Source organism: Budorcas taxicolor, chromosome 10 (genome assembly GCF_023091745.1).
Source record: "Budorcas taxicolor isolate Tak-1 chromosome 10, Takin1.1, whole genome shotgun sequence".
NCBI classification, from domain to species: Eukaryota; Metazoa; Chordata; class Mammalia; order Artiodactyla; family Bovidae; genus Budorcas; species Budorcas taxicolor.
Window position 1 is genome coordinate 36,084,543 of NC_068919.1, and position 20,969 is coordinate 36,105,511.

General features: G+C 39.1%; 2 protein-coding genes across 2 annotated transcripts in view; both read right to left on the reverse strand.

Moving 5' to 3' along the window:
- VPS39 (VPS39 subunit of HOPS complex) overlaps nt 1–4,281 on the reverse strand; it is a 46,147-nt gene extending 41,866 nt beyond the window's left edge. The window contains exon 1 of the mRNA XM_052646408.1: nt 4,097–4,281. Coding sequence (XP_052502368.1) covers nt 4,097–4,169 — 73 coding nt within the window. The 5' untranslated portion in view covers nt 4,170–4,281. The remainder of the gene's footprint in view (nt 1–4,096) is intronic.
- Nucleotides 4,282–6,028: 1,747 nt separating this feature from the next.
- The window catches only part of TMEM87A (transmembrane protein 87A), a 39,834-nt gene continuing 24,893 nt past the window's right edge, over nt 6,029–20,969 (reverse strand). Inside the window, exons 13-20 of the mRNA XM_052646416.1 lie at nt 20,220–20,324; nt 19,252–19,310; nt 18,395–18,498; nt 12,535–12,608; nt 12,046–12,107; nt 9,895–9,950; nt 9,366–9,396; nt 6,029–7,283 (exon numbers count right to left, since the gene is read on the reverse strand). Coding sequence (XP_052502376.1) covers nt 7,242–7,283; nt 9,366–9,396; nt 9,895–9,950; nt 12,046–12,107; nt 12,535–12,608; nt 18,395–18,498; nt 19,252–19,310; nt 20,220–20,324 — 533 coding nt within the window. The 3' untranslated portion in view covers nt 6,029–7,241. The remainder of the gene's footprint in view (nt 7,284–9,365; nt 9,397–9,894; nt 9,951–12,045; nt 12,108–12,534; nt 12,609–18,394; nt 18,499–19,251; nt 19,311–20,219; nt 20,325–20,969) is intronic.

The following is a 20,969-nucleotide window of genomic DNA, read 5'->3' on the forward strand; positions in this document are numbered from 1 at the left end:
GCTCAGGTGACCAGAGGACCAACCCATGCATGCTCTATGTCACCAGACAACATAGCCGTGCATGCAAAACACTGAACATGAAAAGCGTGCAGGGCAGGCAGAGCATGGGGTAGGTGGAGTCTCTCCTGGGCCTCAACACTGCACATCAGAAAGTGGAACACACCACACAAACGGGCAACACAGGCAAAAACAAAGCAGAGTCAGCCCTAGAAAACTCGCAATGGCCTAATCCTGAGCCACAGGATCACAGACACAATTCCTCCTGGGAAGGAAGGCGGAGCCCTCTAGCTCACAGTTACCCTAGTGAAGCTCCATCCAACAGTGCAGCTCAGTCCAAATGCATGTGATAAACCCTCACTGCTGAACATGGCAGAGAGTACAGAGATGAACAGGGTAGTGCTCACTTCCCTTCTTTGAGTCACAGGGCAAAGAACAGTGTTTCTCAAAGCAGCAGCCCCTGATTCGCTGTGTCAGAATCACTTGGACTTATTAAAAATGCCCAGTCCTGAGCCTAGCTCCCAGAGATTCTGATGCAGTGATTCTGCAGAGGTGCCCTGAAATTTGCATTAAAAAATTTTTTCATTATATGAGAAATTTACCTAATTCCAAAGCTAAAACTATGAGAAGTCAGTCCATCCTGTCCACTTCACCTTGTTCTCTTCCTTCTGCTGTAAGTAACCATTTTAGTCATTCTTATTTTTCCATTGTTTCTTTGGAAAACAAATAAAAATGATTCGGTATACACACATACAGATACACACACACACCCCTACCTTTATTTATAGGCTCTGAATATACATTAAAGTTTGAGAACCCAGCTCTAGAATCAGATATGATTTACTGGATTTACCTTGGAAAAACTACTTAAATTTTCAGGTTCTTCCTCTGGAAAAGGGAGTTGTTATTATTGCATAAATGCTTACTACATCTAAGTACTCAACAATGAAAGCCCTTACTATTAGTCAATTAAACAAATATTTAATAAGTATCCATTATGAGTCAGGAACTCTTCTAGGCACAGTAAATAAACCTATGTACAAAACAAACTTGTTGCTCTGAAGGAACCTATACTCTAATAATGAATGACAGAGACAATAATAACATATAAAATAGCAGTAAGAGGCTTCTATGATAAGAAGATAAGGCTGAGTAAAAGAGTAGCACATTGGTGGATGTGGCATTTTCTTCTATACACAATAGCTCAGTAAAGGCCTTGCTGATTTATGTGATATTTCAGCAAACAAAATGAGGAATGAGCTGTATATCTAGGACAAGACTGTCAGGCAGAGGAAACAGCAAGTGCAAAGGCCCTGAGATAGTTACATGCTTTGTGTGTTCATGGAACAAGAACGACCACATAACTAGCAGCAGAGGAGCAAGGGCTAAGACCATAGGGAAAAACAAGGAACATAACTAGAGGCCTGATCATGACAGGTGTTGCCAGTCATGTTAAGGACTTAGGAACTTATTCCAGTTGTGATGTGAAGCTATGGAGGGTTTTGAGCAGAGGAGAGATGCAAATAGATGACATTTTCAAAGTATCTCTCTACCTCTATGTGGATAAAACATGGCAAATGGCATAACAGCAAACCCAGGGTGATGAGTCAGAAGACTATTATAGTCATTCAGATGACAGAGACTGGTGCCTTCATCAACAGCAGTGAACAGCAGAGATGGAGGGAAGCGACTGGGTTGTAGAATTTTTCAGGAGGTGGAACAGATATTTGCTGATGGATTGGATGTGGTGTATAAGAGAATAAGAGATGTCAAGGATAATTCCAAGGCTTTGGGGTTTAGCCAAATGGGTAAACAGAAATGCCATTTCTGTTTGCAGAGATAATGGGATACAGGGGGACGGGCACGTTTGAAATCAGGAACTCTTTTGGCCATGCAACCAGATATCCAAATGAAGATGCTGAAGAGGCAGCTGGAGTCTACAACTCTGGAGTTTCGGGAGAAGTCCTCCTCCTCATCATCACCATCATATCTTCCTCACTTCCATGTCCCAGAAGATGGGATTATGGTGGCTCTATGACATTATCCAGCTCAAATACTGTCTGGCCCTCCAGAAGCCTGGAGGTTCCTGGATGAACTAAGGTCACAATGTAGACAAAAGGGGTAAAAACTAGAAACAGCAATATTTACTGCTGCTAAAGCCTGAAAATAAAGTAGTTTTGAGGCACAAGGCAGTAAATGGCCTCTCATAGCCCAATACCTAGCACAGCAATCTCGTAGGCAACAGGTGTTACTCCTGTTTTGCTGGAGTTTAGACAGGCCAAAAGCTACCTACCATTTCAAAAGCTGTTTCTGGAAAGCACAGGTACAGAAAATCTTTATGGTAACAAACTGCAGTTGGTGAAAGAACCTGAAATATGTGGACTACTAGTCCCACAGGGTATCAGGGTCAAGGACTCTGACAAGCTAAGCGGAGTGTGGCAAGCGGCTACATCCATCCTTTTCAGAAACATATGTCCGAGGCTGAGTGGATTAGCCTTCCCTCCATAATCACATATTAGGCAGCATAAGTCTCTGTTATCATTTATCTTGTAATCTGTTCACATTTCTTTGTCTGCCACTGTGTGTCCCAGGAGCACAGGCACTGTTTCTTACTCATCTTTGGGTTCCTGTTTCTAGCAGAGAGACTGGCCCATGTAGCCACTTAATACACACTTGACAAAGAAACAGGGGAGTGATCCCCTTTGTGCTGAGTGTCAGGTCTTTCATTTTTTCAATTTCTTTTTTTTTTCTCCTCTATTTATTTTACATTTTTACTGAGAGCATTTAATGACAGAAAAGTGGAAGTTTTCTTCAGATACCTGGAGGAAGTAGGATTCTCTCCTTAACCCTAGGACAGATTGCTGTGGAGGTGTGACTTTAAAAAGTCCCAGAGCTAAACAACCACACTGTTACTCTATAGCACAGGGGCCTATATTCAGTATCTTGTGACAACTATAATGGAAAAGAAGATGAAAAATAATGTATAATATATGTAAAACTGAATCATTTGCTATACAGTGGAAATTAACACAACAGTGTAAATCAACCATATTTCAACAAAATAAAATTTAAAAAAGAGGTCCATGGCAGCTGGGGGAGGGTGGGGAGTGCACACATTAGTGAGATATGTAGTGAAGGCACCTTACTGAAAAGGATGTGAAGAACTCTGACTGAGTGGCACTGTCCACGACAATGAACAGAATGCCAGCTACCACCAAGATTCCACCAGGCCCATCATGATACTCAGCTCAGTATAAGATCTGATTAAGGTTCTGAGCCACCTTGATTTCTAGGACCTGGACATTAACAGGAAAGACTGAAAGTACTTCTGTTTGGTCTTTGGTTATCAGACACACAAACACTCGTGGATAGGAGCATAATGTTCACAGGAGTCAAGGTTTATTTCAGAAATCATTTGTATTCTAGAACAGAGACACCTGATCTTGCTTTCTGTACTGGCCAATCCCAAGTGGATCATGCAACGTTTTATGGGTTAGGTTTCCTGAAAGCCTGAAATGACCCTCTTCTACTTATAGGAGTTGGGTAACTTGGGCATTTTGATTATGAGACAATCAACCACTTGGCTAGATTAAAAGTGGAGAGTAACAAGTTAGCTACAGTAATTAGAAGTAAGCGATGAGTGACGATTAAGGGGGAAAAGACATAGTTGCTAATTTGTTCAATGCAAAACAAGCAAACAAAAAGCAAAACAGTGTTGTCTTTCACCTGGAAAACAACACAGTCTGGACATGTTCAAGCCCCTAGCCGTCTGAGAACTTCTGTGGAACTTTGCTACCCAAACTAAAGACTTATTGGGAACAGAAATGAGCCAAAACAGAGTAGTTAATAAGGAAAGTTCACCCCCAACTCCCTACCGAGAGCAAGGGCAGGTGAACATCCCTAAAATGCCTGGATCCCCGGAGATCGCTCAAACAGCTCCACCGCCCTCGCTGTCAACAGAGCTCTGGCTCCCCTCATCCTAGGCCCCTCTTGGAGGACGCCCGACCAGAGTCCACACAGCCAGAGGCCGTCCACTTTCCTAGCCTCGTGAAAGGTCTCAGCCGCTCCCGCGCTGACCCCACCTGGCCCCTCGTCTCACCCCAGGCAGCCAGACAGTCGATCTGCAGAGGCAGCTTTTCTAGGATCGGCACCGGCTCGAAGGCGTCGTGCATGGCGGCAGGCGCAGTCGCCGCCACAGCCTCAACCGGATTGCGCCGGGTCGGGTGTGGGGCCGGAATCAGGACCAGGGAAGAGTGGGGACCTCGGCTACTGGCCCTTGGGCAATAGAGCCATCTACAACACCGGACTTCCTGCAGAGTTAAGCCCGCCCCTTCCGCAGCTGAAGTCCCGCCCCTTCCGCCCCGGTTCCTAGCGCGATCTCCAGGAGTGATCTGGTACCTGGGTTCGCGTTTTTCGTTGAACCATCGTGGAGCCCGAGTGGTCATGGGTTTAACAAGGTGGAAAAGGGATCTTAATCTTTGAACTGTTTTGGGCATCAGAGCATGAAGAATTCAGGTTTTGGCGTTAGACTTGGGATGGAGACCTGTCATTTAGGAAATGAGCTCAGGAGCTGTGGCGTTTAAGAAACAATCTCTAGAAGCCTTAGTTCTGTATCTGCAAAGTGATGGTAGTGTTGTGTACCTAACCTTGAGAGCTGTTAGCAACAGCTGACATTCTAAGCACTCAATCAATGGTAGTTTTAGTATTACCATTATAAACCCAACTAATTCGCAGTAACTTCCCCTTTTATTTTAGGGGCTTATCGAGGCCAGTGCTCCTCAAAGTATCGTCCCTAGGTCAGCATCACCTGGGAACTTGTTAGAAAGGCAGTCCCAGACTTCATCCAGCCCTACTGATTCAAACACTGAAGGCGGGGGAGGGGTGGGTGGTGGTCCAGTTGTGTTTTACTAAGCCCCCAAGGTGAGTCCATGAACTTTTATTTAGTTTGAGAACGAATGCAAGAATGATCTGTATCTGGCAGTTTACCTCCAAGAAAACAGCTAGTATACCATGAAGTGAAGCATTTGGTTTAAAGCAAAATGTAAAAGAAAAAAGGAGCGAGTCTGTGATATAACCATATTAAAAAACAAAAACAAAAAAATCTACAGCCCTGGTCACTTTTAGTTTCTTCATCTGTAAATGAGGCATACTGTCCCATCTTTATCAAATACTGTTTCTGATAATCAAATGAAGTATCTTCAAGTAGTAAGAAACACAAAAATTGCTGAAGAAATCTTGGGGCTAATTTTCCCCATAGAAACTGAACACCTTGAAAATTTAGAATTACCAGCTCTTCTGCTAGGCCTGCTACCTTGTAGTTCCAGTTCAAGACCAAAATAAACAATGTAGACTCTTAAGCTGGTTACAGGTCAATGTGATAATATAAATTCCTTCTGAACCTAGTCTAAGAACTACGACACTACAGCCAATCACATTAACACATCCTGAGAAAACAATTAACAGGCTATAGAATTTGTGCTATACACCCCTGCTTGTAACAGTAGGTTTCTGGGAATTTCCAGGCAGTCTGGTGCTTAGGACTTGGCACTTCCACTGCTGGTGGGGGGAACTAAGATCCTGCAAGCCATGTGGTGTTTCAAAAAAAAAATAGGGGTTTTTGCCTACTTTCAAATTAATATCTAACCAGTCTCAAAAACATGACCAATTATCCTGCTGCATTATGACCACTATTCACTTGCTGAGTTTTGGTGTGGAAGAACAGAAGCACACAAAGTTAATACCAGCCCTTTGCAAATGGGTTAACCTGAGAATAGGCAGTTCGTATTGTTTCTTAAGAAATACTATCTAGGTGATTTTTGTTGTCGTTGTTAATCACCACACCAAACAGCTAGAGAAATGTTATATAAATACTTTAGTGAAGACTGTAGTCATGTGGTCACTGATTTTAACAGAAAATAAGACAATATAGAATAAAAACCATGGAAGGAAAAATTCAATGAGAGTGTGGAGAAAGGGTCTTCAGAGAAAGTCTTGGAAAAAAAGTGACAAAAACATGAATTTTGTTAAAACTTTTTAATATTAAAAAGTGGCATGAACTTTCTATGTAGAACAAAAATCTTGGGAAGGCAAAATTGGACAAACTCATTCGAACAAATAATAGTGCTTCAAATGAATCCCATCACCTTGTGATGTTTCTTATAAACCATCCCTAAGCCAACACCAGATACAAGTACAATCCTAAAAAATGAGCAGCAGTCCAGGGCCTCCACATTATTTCATGCAGAAAAAACTGTTTACCAAAGAAGGACCTGTTTCCTTTATATTAGCTCCTGCTTCTGAAGCATTATAATCCCTTTAGCAGGGTGCTCACTCGCATGCACTTATGATGGAGTGCCTTTCTGCATCTAGTGCAACACCCAGTGAAAGGCATGGAGGCAAACAAAGCACTGCCCAGGACTCTACACTGCTGCCCTTGAAGGCTTACAAAACAGTAGTTAAAAGTTCTGGAGTGTGCACCACATTGCCAGCAATGGGATGTGTCACCATAGCAGATGTCAAAAGAGTTAGGCTAATATTTCTCTCTAAAGTACATCTGAAATAGAAAAATCTTTAATATACACCATTTGTAAACAAAATTGCACTTGATTTTGCTTCTTCAAATGATCTAAAATCACACTGTAACAGTCTCTCTCTCCCTCTGTTGTTTGTTGTTGCTCTTTTAATCACTGATAGAACTGTGGCTCCTTAACGCAGGACTTTTTTTTTTCCTTTTTTTTTTCCTCTAAACTACCTCTGCAAGATTTAACCTTGTCTTCCCAGGAAATCCAACGATAATTAACAATTTCACCCATCACCTATGTAATTCCCTAAATAAATAAAAATTACAGGCAGTTGCTCCTGGATATTACATATTATGGCGTGATGTCACAGTTCTTCAGAGGACGTTAAATTTTTTAGTTTGACAGATTAAACAATTTAAACATTATAGAAGGTTTAGGAACAACATACACAAGTTGCATAAACATCCATGTCAGGGTGTGGGAGGGAAAGGGGCACCAATGCTGCAAATAAAAAACTTGTAGATTCTTTTCATCCTATGAACTTGTTTTCAAGAGAATGTTCTCCTTGTTCCAACACCTCTTGCCAGCTCCAATGCACAAAGATCAAGGAACAGATCAAGATGTCATTGCCTCCTTTAATCCCATGGAGCAGTGCAGTGACTAACATAGAAGCTGATCTCTTTCCAGGTCCTAGCCATCCTCAGCTGCAAATCTTCCCATTCTTTACTCCATTTTGGACCTTTCAAAGTGTGTGATCATTCGTTCCTAGGGAGGAAAAAGTTATTTTAGGTATATTAATTTTAAATGGTCTACATTCCAAATATCTTTTATAAAAATGATCACAGGTTTTCTTAAGTACTTGCTTATGTTCACTGGCTATTTAAAGCAATGCTTCCTAAGCATCTATGAAGATTTTGAAACATACAGATGTCCAGGTCCAAAGATTAACTGAAGCAAAATCTCTAGGGTTCTGGACACCATAAATCAACAAGCCATAAATCAAAAGGAACTGTGTATTTTAGTCACTTAAGCTTTAACAAAAATGTGTACCTCCTGTGATTCAGGAATTTAACGTAATGAAAGAGTCAAGGATATGGGCAAAGATTTAGCTTCTACCATCTCTACTACTGTAACAATACTAGAAAGAATTGTGTCCAAAAATATAAGACTGTATAGACAAACTACGGTATATCCTGATTAAAATTACATTTGATGAAGAAGTTCTAGACATCTGTTGCACAACAATGCACATACAAATTAACACTTTGCACCTGAGGAAGGTTAGAATGGTAGATTTTATGTGTTTTCCATTATAATTTTTTAAAATCATGTAAAGAATTACATTTGATTATAAAACAGTATTTATAATATGCTGTTTCAATTGAAAAAATTAATGTAATACTATTAAATTTCACAGTAACTATACAGGAATTTTACTTTAGAATATTCTTCATTTTTCCCAAACTCTGACAGAACTGTAAATCCCTTTGCAATATGATCAATTACATCAGAAAATCTATCCTTTTCACCTTTTTTTCTTAGAAATACCCCTCCCTGAAGCTCTCTGTTCTCCTGTTCCATTCTGGACTAACTGCTCTCCAAACCTGTTGCTCAGCTGTCACTGAGAATTTCTTACATCATCATCCTAGGAATTTATTCCTGCCTCTGTGTCAAATCCTTGATTTCCTGGATCCAAAGTCTTTCTCTTCATAGCTCCCTCATATTCATATATTTTATGAATAAACATCTACATAGTAATTTTACTTTAGAATACTTTCTAATTTTATTTTAGAATACATTTCCTGAGAAAGCACACATAGGATGTCAATTATTTTATTTTTTGCATGACTGAAAACATCTTTTTTTACCCCCAGTTGATAATTGAGTATAGAATTCTAGTTTGAAAATAATTTTTCTCAGAATTCAAATACATTGTTCTATTATCCTCTAGCTTCCAATGTTGTTGAAGAGTCTGATGTTGTTGAACAGTCAGACTCTTCAACTCTAGTCCTTTATCTGTTTCTCTTGTAATTCATTTAAGCTCTTGAACCATTTTTTCATACAGGAAAATGTAAAACCATGGAGTCTGCCACCAAAAGTACTACAATAAACACATATTCGCTGAACAGCACAGCTGGGTTTCACATCCTCAGCCCTCTCTCGTTGAAATATGGGTGTTGGAAAGCTGAAGCCAAAAGGGAAATCCTGAAGGCCAACCCATTATAAGCAGAAGGTGGCGCCCAAGAGAAAGAACTGAGAAAACACCACAAAAAGCCAAGTGTTCTGTAAGCAGGCTTGTCTGAATGGTAGAGTTCTCAGTTAACTCAATGCATAGAACAGCTAAGGAATCTGACACTGTGCTGTACTACACAGCCAGTGAGTGGGAAGTGAAGAAACCATTTTTTTAACAGTCAATCCAATATAGTAAGTCACAAAACTGGGCAAAGGCTTTTAAAAGACTTTCTGAAATCAAGATAACCTAAACATTCAGAACATGTCTAGAAGAGGTTTCCATGAACTCAGACTGCAAGTCTTATATAAGACTTCATGAGAAACTTCAGGTGAAGTGTATGGAACCATATTAAAAGAATAAAAATTTTGGTGTTGTTCAGTCTTGGGAGTTGTGTCCAACTCTTTGTGACCCCATGGACTGCAACAACATAAACATCAGAAGTATACTAATTATCCTTATTATCTGTAAGATAGTGACACAGATAGTACTGATAGTAGGTAAAAAAATCAGGCCATTACTGAGTCAAATAAATCAGTGTTCTTGAACAAAAGACTGATGACTGCCTATTAAGCCACCAGACACAAAGTTTATGTGTATATTATTTGCTTACTAACCTCATCTGAATCCAGAAGGGCTGGAAGTGCTCTAAAGAGAGAAAAACAAACTGATAAATGTAAAATAAAGCCATAAATGGTTCATAAAGGATAGTGGAATAATGACTACAATTTAATGACATTTCAGGAAAAGACAAAAAAACCCACAAGAATCAGTTACTAAAATTGTATGGACTTTAATAGGACCAATGTTTAATTAACATTATAGACATCGAAAGGAACTCAAAAATTCCAAAAGGATTACCCCACTGATTTTAGGAAGACCTATAGCTACATCTTTCTGAGCAGAAATGTCATCTGAATGAACAATCTGGATTACTTTCATTTGTATTAATACATCATTCCTAGTTTTTAGTTTCTAACATCTTTTAATGTTTTTAATACTTTAAATTATTTCCAATAATTTAATCTTTTACTTTTAGAGTTAACTACAAGCATTCTCATTACTATGTTCTTCAGCTCAATTCATTTAAAATAATAAAATACTACTTTGAAAAAGTATTCTTGTGGTAATGATTCAAAAACTTACACATCTGTCACAGAAGAAGGAACATTTTCTTCTACCCACTTTAAATCATCTTCCTGCTGAGAACGCATAAATGCCAGATGTTACTAAAATGCACCAAAATATACATCTCAAGTAAGGATCTAAAGAGGTCTCAATTTAATCTTTTGTCACTCTGAATTAGTATATTCACATAACAGGGCTGAAAACATAGAAGTCAAATAATTTAATTTGAAAAAGTAAACTATATATATGAAATATAAAATGGTATCTTTTAATTTTTATTTTTACTTTATTTTACTTTACAGTACTATATTGGTTTTCCCATACATTGACATGACTCCACCACGGGTGTACATGCCTTCCCAAACATGAACCCCCCTTCCACCTCCCTCCCCGTAACATCTCTCTGGGTCATCCCCGTGCACCAGCCCCAAGCATGCTGTATCCTGCATCGGACATAGACTGGCGATTCGTTTCTTACATGATAGTATACATGTTTCAATGCCATTCTCCCAAATCATTCCACCCTTTCCCTCTCCCTCTGAGTCCAAAAGTCCGCTCTACACATCTGTGTCTTTTTTCCTGTCTTGCATACAGGGTCGTCATTGCCATCTTTCTAAATTCCATATATATGTGTTAGTATACTGTATTGGTGTTTTTCTTTCTGGCTTACTTCACTCTGTATAATTGGCTCCAGTTTCATCCATCTCATTAGAACTGATTCAAATGTATTCTTTTTAATATCCCTAAATGCTTTCAATAGTGTAATACCTAGAAGTTCTTACTTCATGTAAGCTTTGAGCCTTAAAAATAAAATAAATTCTAAAGCCCTTTTAAATGTAGAGTGAATGCACAGTTCTGAAGGAAAAAAAAGCTGACTGAAAAAATCTTGATCTTTTTTTCTATAAAAAAAAAAATCAAAGTATAGTTGATTTACAATGCTATGTTAATTTCTGCTATATGGCAAAGTGTTCAGTTATATAACTATATAACTATATATATATATATATATATATATACTTTTTCATATTCTCTCCATTATGGTTTATCAGAGGATTTTTAAAAAAAAAATTATATTGGAGTATAGTTGAATTTCAATGTTGTGTTAGTTTCAGATGTACAGCAAAGTGAATCAGTGATACATATATCCACTTGTTTTTAGATTCTTTTCCCTTATAGGCCATTGAAGACTAGTAAGTCGAGTTCCCTGTGCTGTCCAGCAGGTCCTCGCTGTTTATCCATCCTATATATAATAGCTTGCATTTGCTAATCCCAAACTCCCAATCCTTCCCTTCCCCACCCCTCCCCCCTTCCAACCATAAGTCTGTTCTCTATGAGTCTTTTTCTGTTTCATAGATAGGTTTGCTTGTATAATATTTTAGATTCCACATTTAAGTGACATAAAATGTTATTCGTCCTTCCCTTTCTGACTTATTTAGTATGGTAATCTGTTCATCCATGTTGCTACAAATGCCATTATTTCATTCTTTTTTATGGCTGAGTAGTATTCAATTTCATGTATGTACCACACCATCTTTAGTCATTCATCTGTTCATGAGTATTTAGACTGTTTCTATGTCTTGGCTATTGTGAATAGTGCTGCTATGGACATGGGGGTGAGGGGGCGGGGAGTGCCTGTATCTTTTTGAATTATGTTTTGTCTGGAAACACGCCCAAGGGTAAGATCCCTGGATCATATGGCAACTCTTTCAGGAGCCTCCATACTGTTCTCCATAGTGGCTGTACCAATTTACATTTTCAACAACAATGTAGGAGGGTTCACTTTTCTCCACACCCTTTCCAGCATTTGTTATTTGCACACTTTTTTATGATGGCCATTCTGACCAGTATGAGGTAATATTTCATTGTAGTTCTGAAAAAATCTTCATCTTTACTATAAAAAAGACCACCTTAGGTTATTAATGAGGCTATGATTACATTGATGAAAACCATTACACAGAAACATCAGTATGGTCTGGAACTTTTTTAGGACATAGCAGCAAACCATCTAGTTAAAGATTACTAGGTCCCAGACAGAATCCCTTGCTTTCTGTTTTTAAAAATGCTAATTATACAATAGGTTAAAAAGAAAAATCACTAAGACCTGTACATAACTGCTGCGGTCCACCAAGAGCTAGAGGACAGGGCAAAAAGAAAAGATATCATACTTACTGCTTTATTTACTTTACTATTTCCATTTGGTTCTTGTTTGGTACTTCTCATTTTCATCCCTTCTGTAGAAGGAAAAAAAAAAGTAGATACGGTTAACTATGTCAATGACCACACTGACAGCAAAAATAGATCAAGACCTTCACTTTAAGCTTACTGACACGAAATTATACTACAGGTTAAGTTTCTTCAACTTTACATTTGTGCTGGAAAGTTCAAAGTAAAATTTTCAGCTCATCGATAGCAAGTAAACTGGACATTTAATGTGCCATTATTCACTGAACATGGTTTCACCTTAAGACTGATACCCTTACTTTTGCTTTCCTCTGACTTTACCACATACCCAACTGAAGAACAGCATGTTGTAAAAGAATAAATGTACTTATATCAAAGTCTCTTGATTTTGATACTCACAATGTTACACTTCATTTACTCTATTTCTAAAAACCAGAAAAGAATAAAGCACAAATAAAAGGTGAATTTTATCACTACCAAAGCTTTCTTTCAGCATAGGTTCCTTTTGTTCATCCTCCTCCTCTTCCTCAGACAATGGTGAAAAGGCAAACCTGACAGAACAAAGGTAGAACAGCAGGAAAAAAATCAGAAAAGGAAAAACACTATTCCATTATCTGGATTTTACAGGACTAATTATGGAAACCTCAATTACAGTCATTCATAATGTCAGTTTCATGAATAACACAACAGTTCCTTCCCTTCAGAAAGCTCTCAACTGCTGCTCTGAACAAGACAGAAGCAGGATGGTATCATATTCATGAGTGCAGGCTCAGCCACAGACTACTTGTGACCTTAGACAAGTTCCCTATTCTTCTCTGTGCCCCAGGTTCCTCATCTGTAGATGGGGATAATAATAGAACATTACTGTAATAAAGCAGGGAAGTTATTTCAAATAAAGGGCTTAGAATAATACTTCACAGTAAGCACTCAATTAAATGTTCATTTATAAGCATATGTACCACACAAGGGTAAGCATGTAATTCAAAATTTCAGCCTTCGAATTGGTAGTTATGATTTGCAAAGTCTGATCGTGTTGTGTTCCAAGTAATTTATCTCTCCTTTGCAACTTGCAAGAGGTTCAGCAAAGCTGCTACTGGATAGGTAATTCTCAGAATGCTTAGCTGTGAACTCATTCTGCACATTTCATTTTACTGCTGCTTATTATTTTTATTTTCTTGTTTTAAAGTCTCCCTTACATTCCTATAAGCTAGGAATAGTATAGGTGTTCAAGGGTAACTAACAAAAATTCACAATCCCAGCAACCCCAAGGCACTCACTAGTACTGAGTATATGCTGTGTGTCAGTGTGTTCTTAAAAGTTCACCTTGTACCCACAGAGAGATCTAGTCTTTGCCCCTGACTGATGGGAGGTGATCTCTATGTCCCTGGCATGTCCTGCCTGATACGAGTGTCACTGGTTACCCACTCTGGCTCTGGCCACAGGACAGTCTAACAATGTGATTTGTGTTAAGCTCTCTGATGGTCAAGAATCCACCTGCAATGCAGGAGACCTGGGTTCGATCCCTGGGTTGGGAAGATACCCTAGAGGAGGGCATGGCAACCCACTCCAGTATTCTTGTCTGGAGAATCCCCACAAACAGAGGAGCCTGGTGGGCTACAGTCCATGGGGTTGCAAAGAGGCGGACACAACTGAGCGACTAAACACAGCACATACTCTGGGCATACAATATCACTTCCAGTCTCCAGAGGAACTAGCAACTAAAGATTACAAGCCTGACCTCCAGGCCCTCCTTGGAGACTGAAGGTTACCCATACAGGCAGCAAGTAATCAAATTCCAATAGTGGCCCACAGGCTTGGGTGAGTTTCCCTCAGCTGGCAATACTCAGTATGTACCGTCACTGTCATATATACAGTGCAACCAGGAGGAAGGAACACCATCTGTGACTCCATGGGGAGCAGACAATTGGGAGAGATACATTTGGACCCCTCCTGGACTCTGTATTGTAAGTCTCTCCGCCAAGCTGATTTTAATGTTTACCCCTTTGCTGTAATAAACTATAGCCATGAATGCAACAGCTTTCAGTGAGTTCTGAGTCCTTTGAGTGAATTATCAAATCTGAACTGGTTCTGCAAACCCCTGAACTTGCAACTTGTGTCAAAAGTGAAGACAGTCTTATAGGGACCATTCCCTCAGATTTTGCAGCTTGGCTAACTCCATGTAGCCAGGAACATTTCTTGGTCTTTGTGGAATGTACTTCTGGTTTGAGGGGTGGGGGATGGAAAGAGAAGGTAGATAGTTCATAATAAATAAAGTATATACATTTTAGAAGATAATAAGTGCACTGAAAGAAAAAATGGGGCAGAGGGGTATTGGAGGATATAAAAATAAATGTACGGAACTGAGCAGGACCCTCTACGATCTTCCTGGGATAATTCCTCCCCCCCACTGCCCCCTCCTCCCTGGCTCCAAACCCTCTGCTGGCCTTTTGTTTGTAGAAAAACTTTAGCTTCCTGGGCCTTCCCCGAGTTCCGAAGAAAAAATTCAATCAGTGAAATGAGAAAATGCAGAAGCAAAGGAAAACAGTCAAGCAAGACAAAACAATAATATTTTAGCCATTTAACAAAGTCAAAGACACTTAACTTCCTCCTTACGGGGTCTAAGCCATATCCTTTGAGCTGTTTTTCAGATACTGAAACCCCCACCAGGTGGAACTATGTGCTGCCAAAAGTCGACAGATCCCAGACTGGTTGGAACCAGAAGGTTGATGGGTACCGACTCCCCATTACCTCACCTCTAACCAATCAGAAGAATGTTCATGTGCTGATCATGCAGCCATACCCAAACTCCCTATCTTTAAAAACTTTTCTCTGCTCTGGAGTAGGAAATGGAAACCCACTCTAGTATTCTTAGCTAGAAAATCCCATAGACAGAGGAGCCTGGTGAGCTAAAAAAAAAAAACCTTTATCTAAAAACCACTGGGGAGTTTGGGTCTTTTAAGCCTGGCTGCCCGGACTCGCTTGTGTTCTGCAATAAACACTGTACTTTGCTTCACCACAACCCAGGGTCAACAGATGGGCCTTATTGTGCACAGGCAAGCAAGCCCACGTTTGGGTTGGTAAAATGTACAAAGGTATTTAAAACATTCTTATAGCTTATTCCTATATTTAATGTTCCTGTGCATAAAAGGTATTTATTTACAGTAATATTTACTACTACAGTAATACAGTAATATTTACTGTTTATTTACAGGCCATTATTTAGACTGAAGCTGGGTTTTTTAAAAAGTATCCATAATTTTTTTCTTTTATCAATAGATTACAATGTTGTTTTAATTTCTTCTGTAAAGAAAAGTGATACAGTTATACATACATATACATTTCTTATATCCTTTTCCATTATAGTTTATCACAAAATATAGAATACAGTACCTTGTGCTATACAATAGCACCTTGCTTATCCATTCTATATATAACAGTTTGCATCCACAGCAGGCCTTTAGAAGGACCTACTTACAATGATGCTCCATGGCTGATGTCCAGTAACTTGGTACTCAAACTGTTCCCTAGCTGGTTAAGGGTGGACCATTGTACCTAGGCTGTCTGTACAATGCAATCTATAATAAAATTTGCTTTGCTTCTGGGCTTTCAGAATTTTGGTACATATTAGGTACAGAGTGGGGCTTCCCAGGTGGCACAGTGGTAAAGAACCCACCTGTCAAGGCAGGAGACATAAAAGACACAGGTTCGACTCATGGGTTGGAAAGATCCCCTGGAGGAGAGCGTAACAACCCACTCCAGTATTCTTGCCTGGAGAACCTTATGGACAGAGGAGCCTGACAGGCTACAGTCCATAGGGTTGCACAGAGTCGGATATGACTGAAGAAACTTGGCAGGCAGGAAGGTACAAGGTGCTTATGTGGCCAGGCCCCGATAATAACCTGAGTGCTGAGTCTCTAATGGTATTCCATGGGCAGAAACATTACTGCATTTTTTGTGTTGGGAAAAGAAGCATGCACAATGTATAAATACTTCCTTAGAGGAAGAGAAGAACATCAGCAAACAAGGATTTTTCTATACTCTACCTGTGTCTTTTTCTCTTGCTGATCTCACCATTTTGCTGTAATAAACTTTGCTCTGGGATTTCCCTAGTGGTCCAGTTGTTAAGAATACCCCTGCAAATGCAGGGAACATAGGTTCCGAACACTGTTCTGGGAGGATTCCACATGCTGCAAGGCAACTAAGCCTGTGCTCCACAACTACTGAACTCACACTCTAGAGCCCACAAGATGCAACTACTGAGCCTGCACTCTAGAACCTGTGCTCTTCAACAAAAGAAGCCACTGCAATGAGAAGTCCATGCACCACAACTAGAGAAAGTCCTTGTGCAGCAGTGAAGACCCAGTGCAGCCAAAAATTAAGAACAATTAATCAATTTTTTTTTAAAAAGTACAACTGTATACTGAGTCTCATGAGTCCTTTTAAACATACATGGCCTTGGGAACCCTGAAACACCCAAAGTGGAAATAGTCCAAATGCCTATCAATATGAAACAAGTTAATTAATTGTAGTACATCTGTACCATGTAATATATATAATGCCATCCATGAAAATAGATGGTTTAATTTAAACCAGTTGTCTGTGTACTCCACAGTGCACTGCTGAGTGAGTAAAACAAGATTCCACATGTGAACAAGGAATATAATCTGGAAGACTACATCACATTAACGCTGCAATTACAGGGAGTGTGCACAATGTACTTTCAAAAAAGGAGAAAGGAAGAGAGGTAAAGCAAACATTTTTTTTAAAAGACTGAAGAAAGGGAAAATTCTTGTGTATAGATATAGTCAGCAAATGAGCAGAAGATCAATAGATCAATTTGTAGAGGGAGGTGGCAGCAAAAGCTGAGAAGCTGCCAGAAATGATAAGAGCAGTGGCCCCGTGCAGTGCACTGGAAGACAAAGCTTCTAAGGTAGTGGCCTGCAGAGTCTGACCCAGAGTACGAGGAGGCAGTCGGCAGGAGGCCCTGGTCTCTGGGCAGCCTCATTAAGAAAGGCGGCAGAGCCACATGGAAGCTTAACACTTCCTGAGGACAGGTCCCTTTAGCTCAGTGCAGCCACGAATGCTGAGATAAACGTGCCAAGGGAGAACGAAGAGCAATTTCTGCTCCTGGCCAAGTCAGTCAAGAGGGCAGCACTGGCCACACTGATCCACCAGGTGCTGATATCTACATATCTGGGGAATTGCTGGGTATGCCTAACATTAGAGAGCTGGTTAAGGGGAACTTTGCTTCCACACTGCAGCTGCTGATGGCGCTTCCTTGCAGGACATATGCTGACCACTGAGCTGAAGCTCAGACTCTTCCCCTACTCACTGAGGCTCAGAAGGATAAGTTTTGACACCTATCAATCATCAGCCTGGCTGCCAAAGGCAAGTATATCCTATATGCAATACTGTGGCAGCCTGCATCCTGCAGAACATGTGGCATCTGGAAGGCCCTGTTTGTGGACATGCTTCGCCTTCCAGCACAACCAGAGGCTGAAGGCTGATATCCAGGCACCAGGACCTCATTATCCAAATATAACCACGTTATTCTGAATTCAAATAAATTGCTATGTTGACAATACAAAGAGTATATATACATATATCAATATATAGCATGACACAGAAATAAATCTATGAGACGTCTAGCTATTAAAAAAAAATTAATGTAAAGCAGGGTCACGAGACCCTTGGTTATACCATCTCAACTTTTCCCTCTTTGGTGGTACAGTTGTATAATATAAACTCATAATTGTCTAAAGCACAAGAAGAGAAGAGAAAAACAAGGAAAACAAAGATATGGCTAATAACAAAATAAAGACAGCTAACTCCTAAATAATTGAGATTTGCCTACAGTTAAATAAAGCAAATTCACATATCAATTTTTATTCCACAGTCACTTAAGTTCTCATTTTACCCTTTCTGTTGTTACAGTAAGCTGAGCTAACAACTATAGAAATTGTTCTTTTCTCCTGGAAAGTAGATAGGTGATACTCCCATTAAAACTGTCACAATCTATTTTCCTTTTATTTACCTGTACAAATATTAACAGAAGATGTCAGAACTGACAAGGACCATATCAATAGGTATCAATTTCCTCCCCCATTATACGAAGAGGAAACTAAAGGCTCAGAGAGATGAAGAGAGGCAGCATGTCGAAAATCACAACTCAAACTAATAGGAAAGCTAAGACATGAGCCTAATTCCTAAATATGGACCCACAAAGTATCATTCCCATTATATGACACAGCCCTAACAGTGTCACTCACTGAACTACGCCTAATTGATAACACATCCATTTAGTGGTTATCAGCTTGAATAAGAAGTGTCCCCAAACCTTTGGTTATTCGCGGATGGTCGCCAGAGAACCATGATGACAAAGAGGATCATGGAGAATAACAACCGCCAGATGGCATCATCCACCCACAGCTCCCGCCAATCCTACCAAAAGGGGAGAAAAAATTTATATATTAATATATCATCTTAACCAGCTGTTTGCAAAGCCCTTTGCATAGAACAAGAACCACTTATTTATTCATTCAACTTATATTTACTAAGGGCCGGTTATGTGCTAATAAGCACTGTGCTATGTGCTTAGGATACAAAGTAAATGAACCTAATTTCTTTCCTTGAAGTGTTTACTAAAGAAAAGGCACTAAGCAGACAGATTACCTACCTGTCAATGCTTCATTATAGCTGAGAATCTTTAGGGAAGGGTTTTAATATAAGGTCAGAGAAAATAAAATCAGGTTGTTATTTTTTAATAATTTTTACTTCTATTAATTTTACCAAAATAGAGCTTGAGCTCTATTTTGGTAAATAGAGAAGAAACAAATGTTACTGGCCATATTCTTTGTGCTCAGATCTTAAGGATATGGTTTTTACTCAGATCAGCATTATTCACACAAACTTAATGTTTAAGACTCTGGATTTCTTGTTTGAGAATCTTTAGTTAAGTCAAGATTGGGTTATGACAGTCTCTGGTTATCATTTATAAAATTCTCTTGAACTACTGGTATATATCATATATGGTATATATAAAATACTCAGGAGGAGAGAAGCATTCTAACTCCCAGAATGAAGACCTAACCCTAATTTTTTATAAAATGCAAACCTTACCACTGTCATCAACATAATTGTCTGTGTACAACAAACGGTACAGTATATCTAAATGTATGTTGTTTGTTAACTCACCGACTGACAAGTTACTATCCTGAACTTCATGGTTGTCCAGATGATAAACACGATAGATGCTAAAAGGAAATAGAAAAAGACAAACCTGGTCAATGTGAATGCTGGTTTACATCCCCCATTACATCCTTCAATTCTGGTTAAGTGGAATCTCACACATCCCTAACCCCAAACATGATCACCACACTTTATTATTTTAACATACTTATTCAATACAAACTACTTAACTACTCGATATAAGGCCCACGATATGTACTCTTGTCAAAAATTTCTGTACTTAAAAGAGTTTTGTTCAGTATCTGACTACTTCAGTAACCCTGAGAACTAGAAAAGACAGTATTGAAAATATGGCTTTTCCTAGCAACATCAATAATTTTTTCCCCTTCATATTGTAAATGTTAATTTTTTTGTTAGCCAGTCAAATGGAGGGAAAGGGTTGATAAAATGACTGTAAAACAAACACAACTGTGGGTTCCAGTCATAGGCCAGACCTCACTATACTGGTTACAAGAGCCAAAAGGCAAAAAATAAGCCTACTTTGGCTATGGTCTATCTAATGCCTATATTCTACGCATGCTTAGTAACAGACGTGGAAGGAATATAAAGGCAACATATCCTGGCCTAAAATTCTATACAAGGAAGCATTAATTAATGTCTTCTAAAATAAATATGAATGCTATATGGCACTGAAACTAACTTGCCTCAAGAGAAAAGAACGAACACAGGATAGAGATATACAGAACTACATAAGAAAGTAAATGCAATTACTCTTCATCTATTGTGCTTAAACTAAGTGATTCTCAGTCTCTTCTGAACCACAGACCCCTTGGAGAATAACAAAAGCTAAAGACTCCTTTCCCAAGTAAAATGCACAAAACTTTTCTATGTAATTTTAAAGAGCCCACCTATGACCTCTCGGGTTAAGAATCTCTACTCTAAAAGGATCCCATTTAAACATCAGGAAGACTTACCTGCCACTGCCAAGATAAGTGTGTTGGTGAAATGTCGATACAAAGAGAGTTTTACGATGTTCCTCCTAAGTTTTAGTAGCTTCATTGTTTGAGTCAGGCTAATAAATATGTGTTTGAAGGTCAAGGAAATCAACATTCAGAAAAAAACAATAAGCTAGTAAATTAATTCTTAAGTTTCTCTGAGGATCTTATCTTAATGATAAGAGGCCTTACAGCTTGCTTATTCTCAACCTCACAAACACTCCCAGGCCTCACCATGATTAATAAGAAAGTCTTCATTTTCAATGAGATACTGAAGAGAAGATAGAACCAGGATAAAATGAGAATGGAAAGAAGAGAAAAATTATTAAAAATTGAGAAATTAAGACAGGAAGCAGCTTTCTAGAGAAACAAAAATGAAAAAGAAAATGAAGACAAATGGAAGAAAATGAAAATGAGTAACAGGCAAGGGAATAGGAATCATCATTATTTTCTCTCTTCCTCTAAGGTTAAGTATCTCTGTTCTCACTGTCCCAGCTAATCCAGCCTAGGGTCATAAATACTTATGCCTACAACCTTCTACAGTTCTACACTTAGATCCCTTGTGTAATAATAAAAAAACTACCATCCGCTGCTAGATTGATCCTGAATTAAAAGGATGGTACAATTACAATTGGCTGAGTATTCCAGGCAGTTAGCCTCTGAAAGTAATGACTCTCCATTTTCAGAACATTATCCCCAAGGAGAAGTTGCCACAGAAGACAGAAGGGG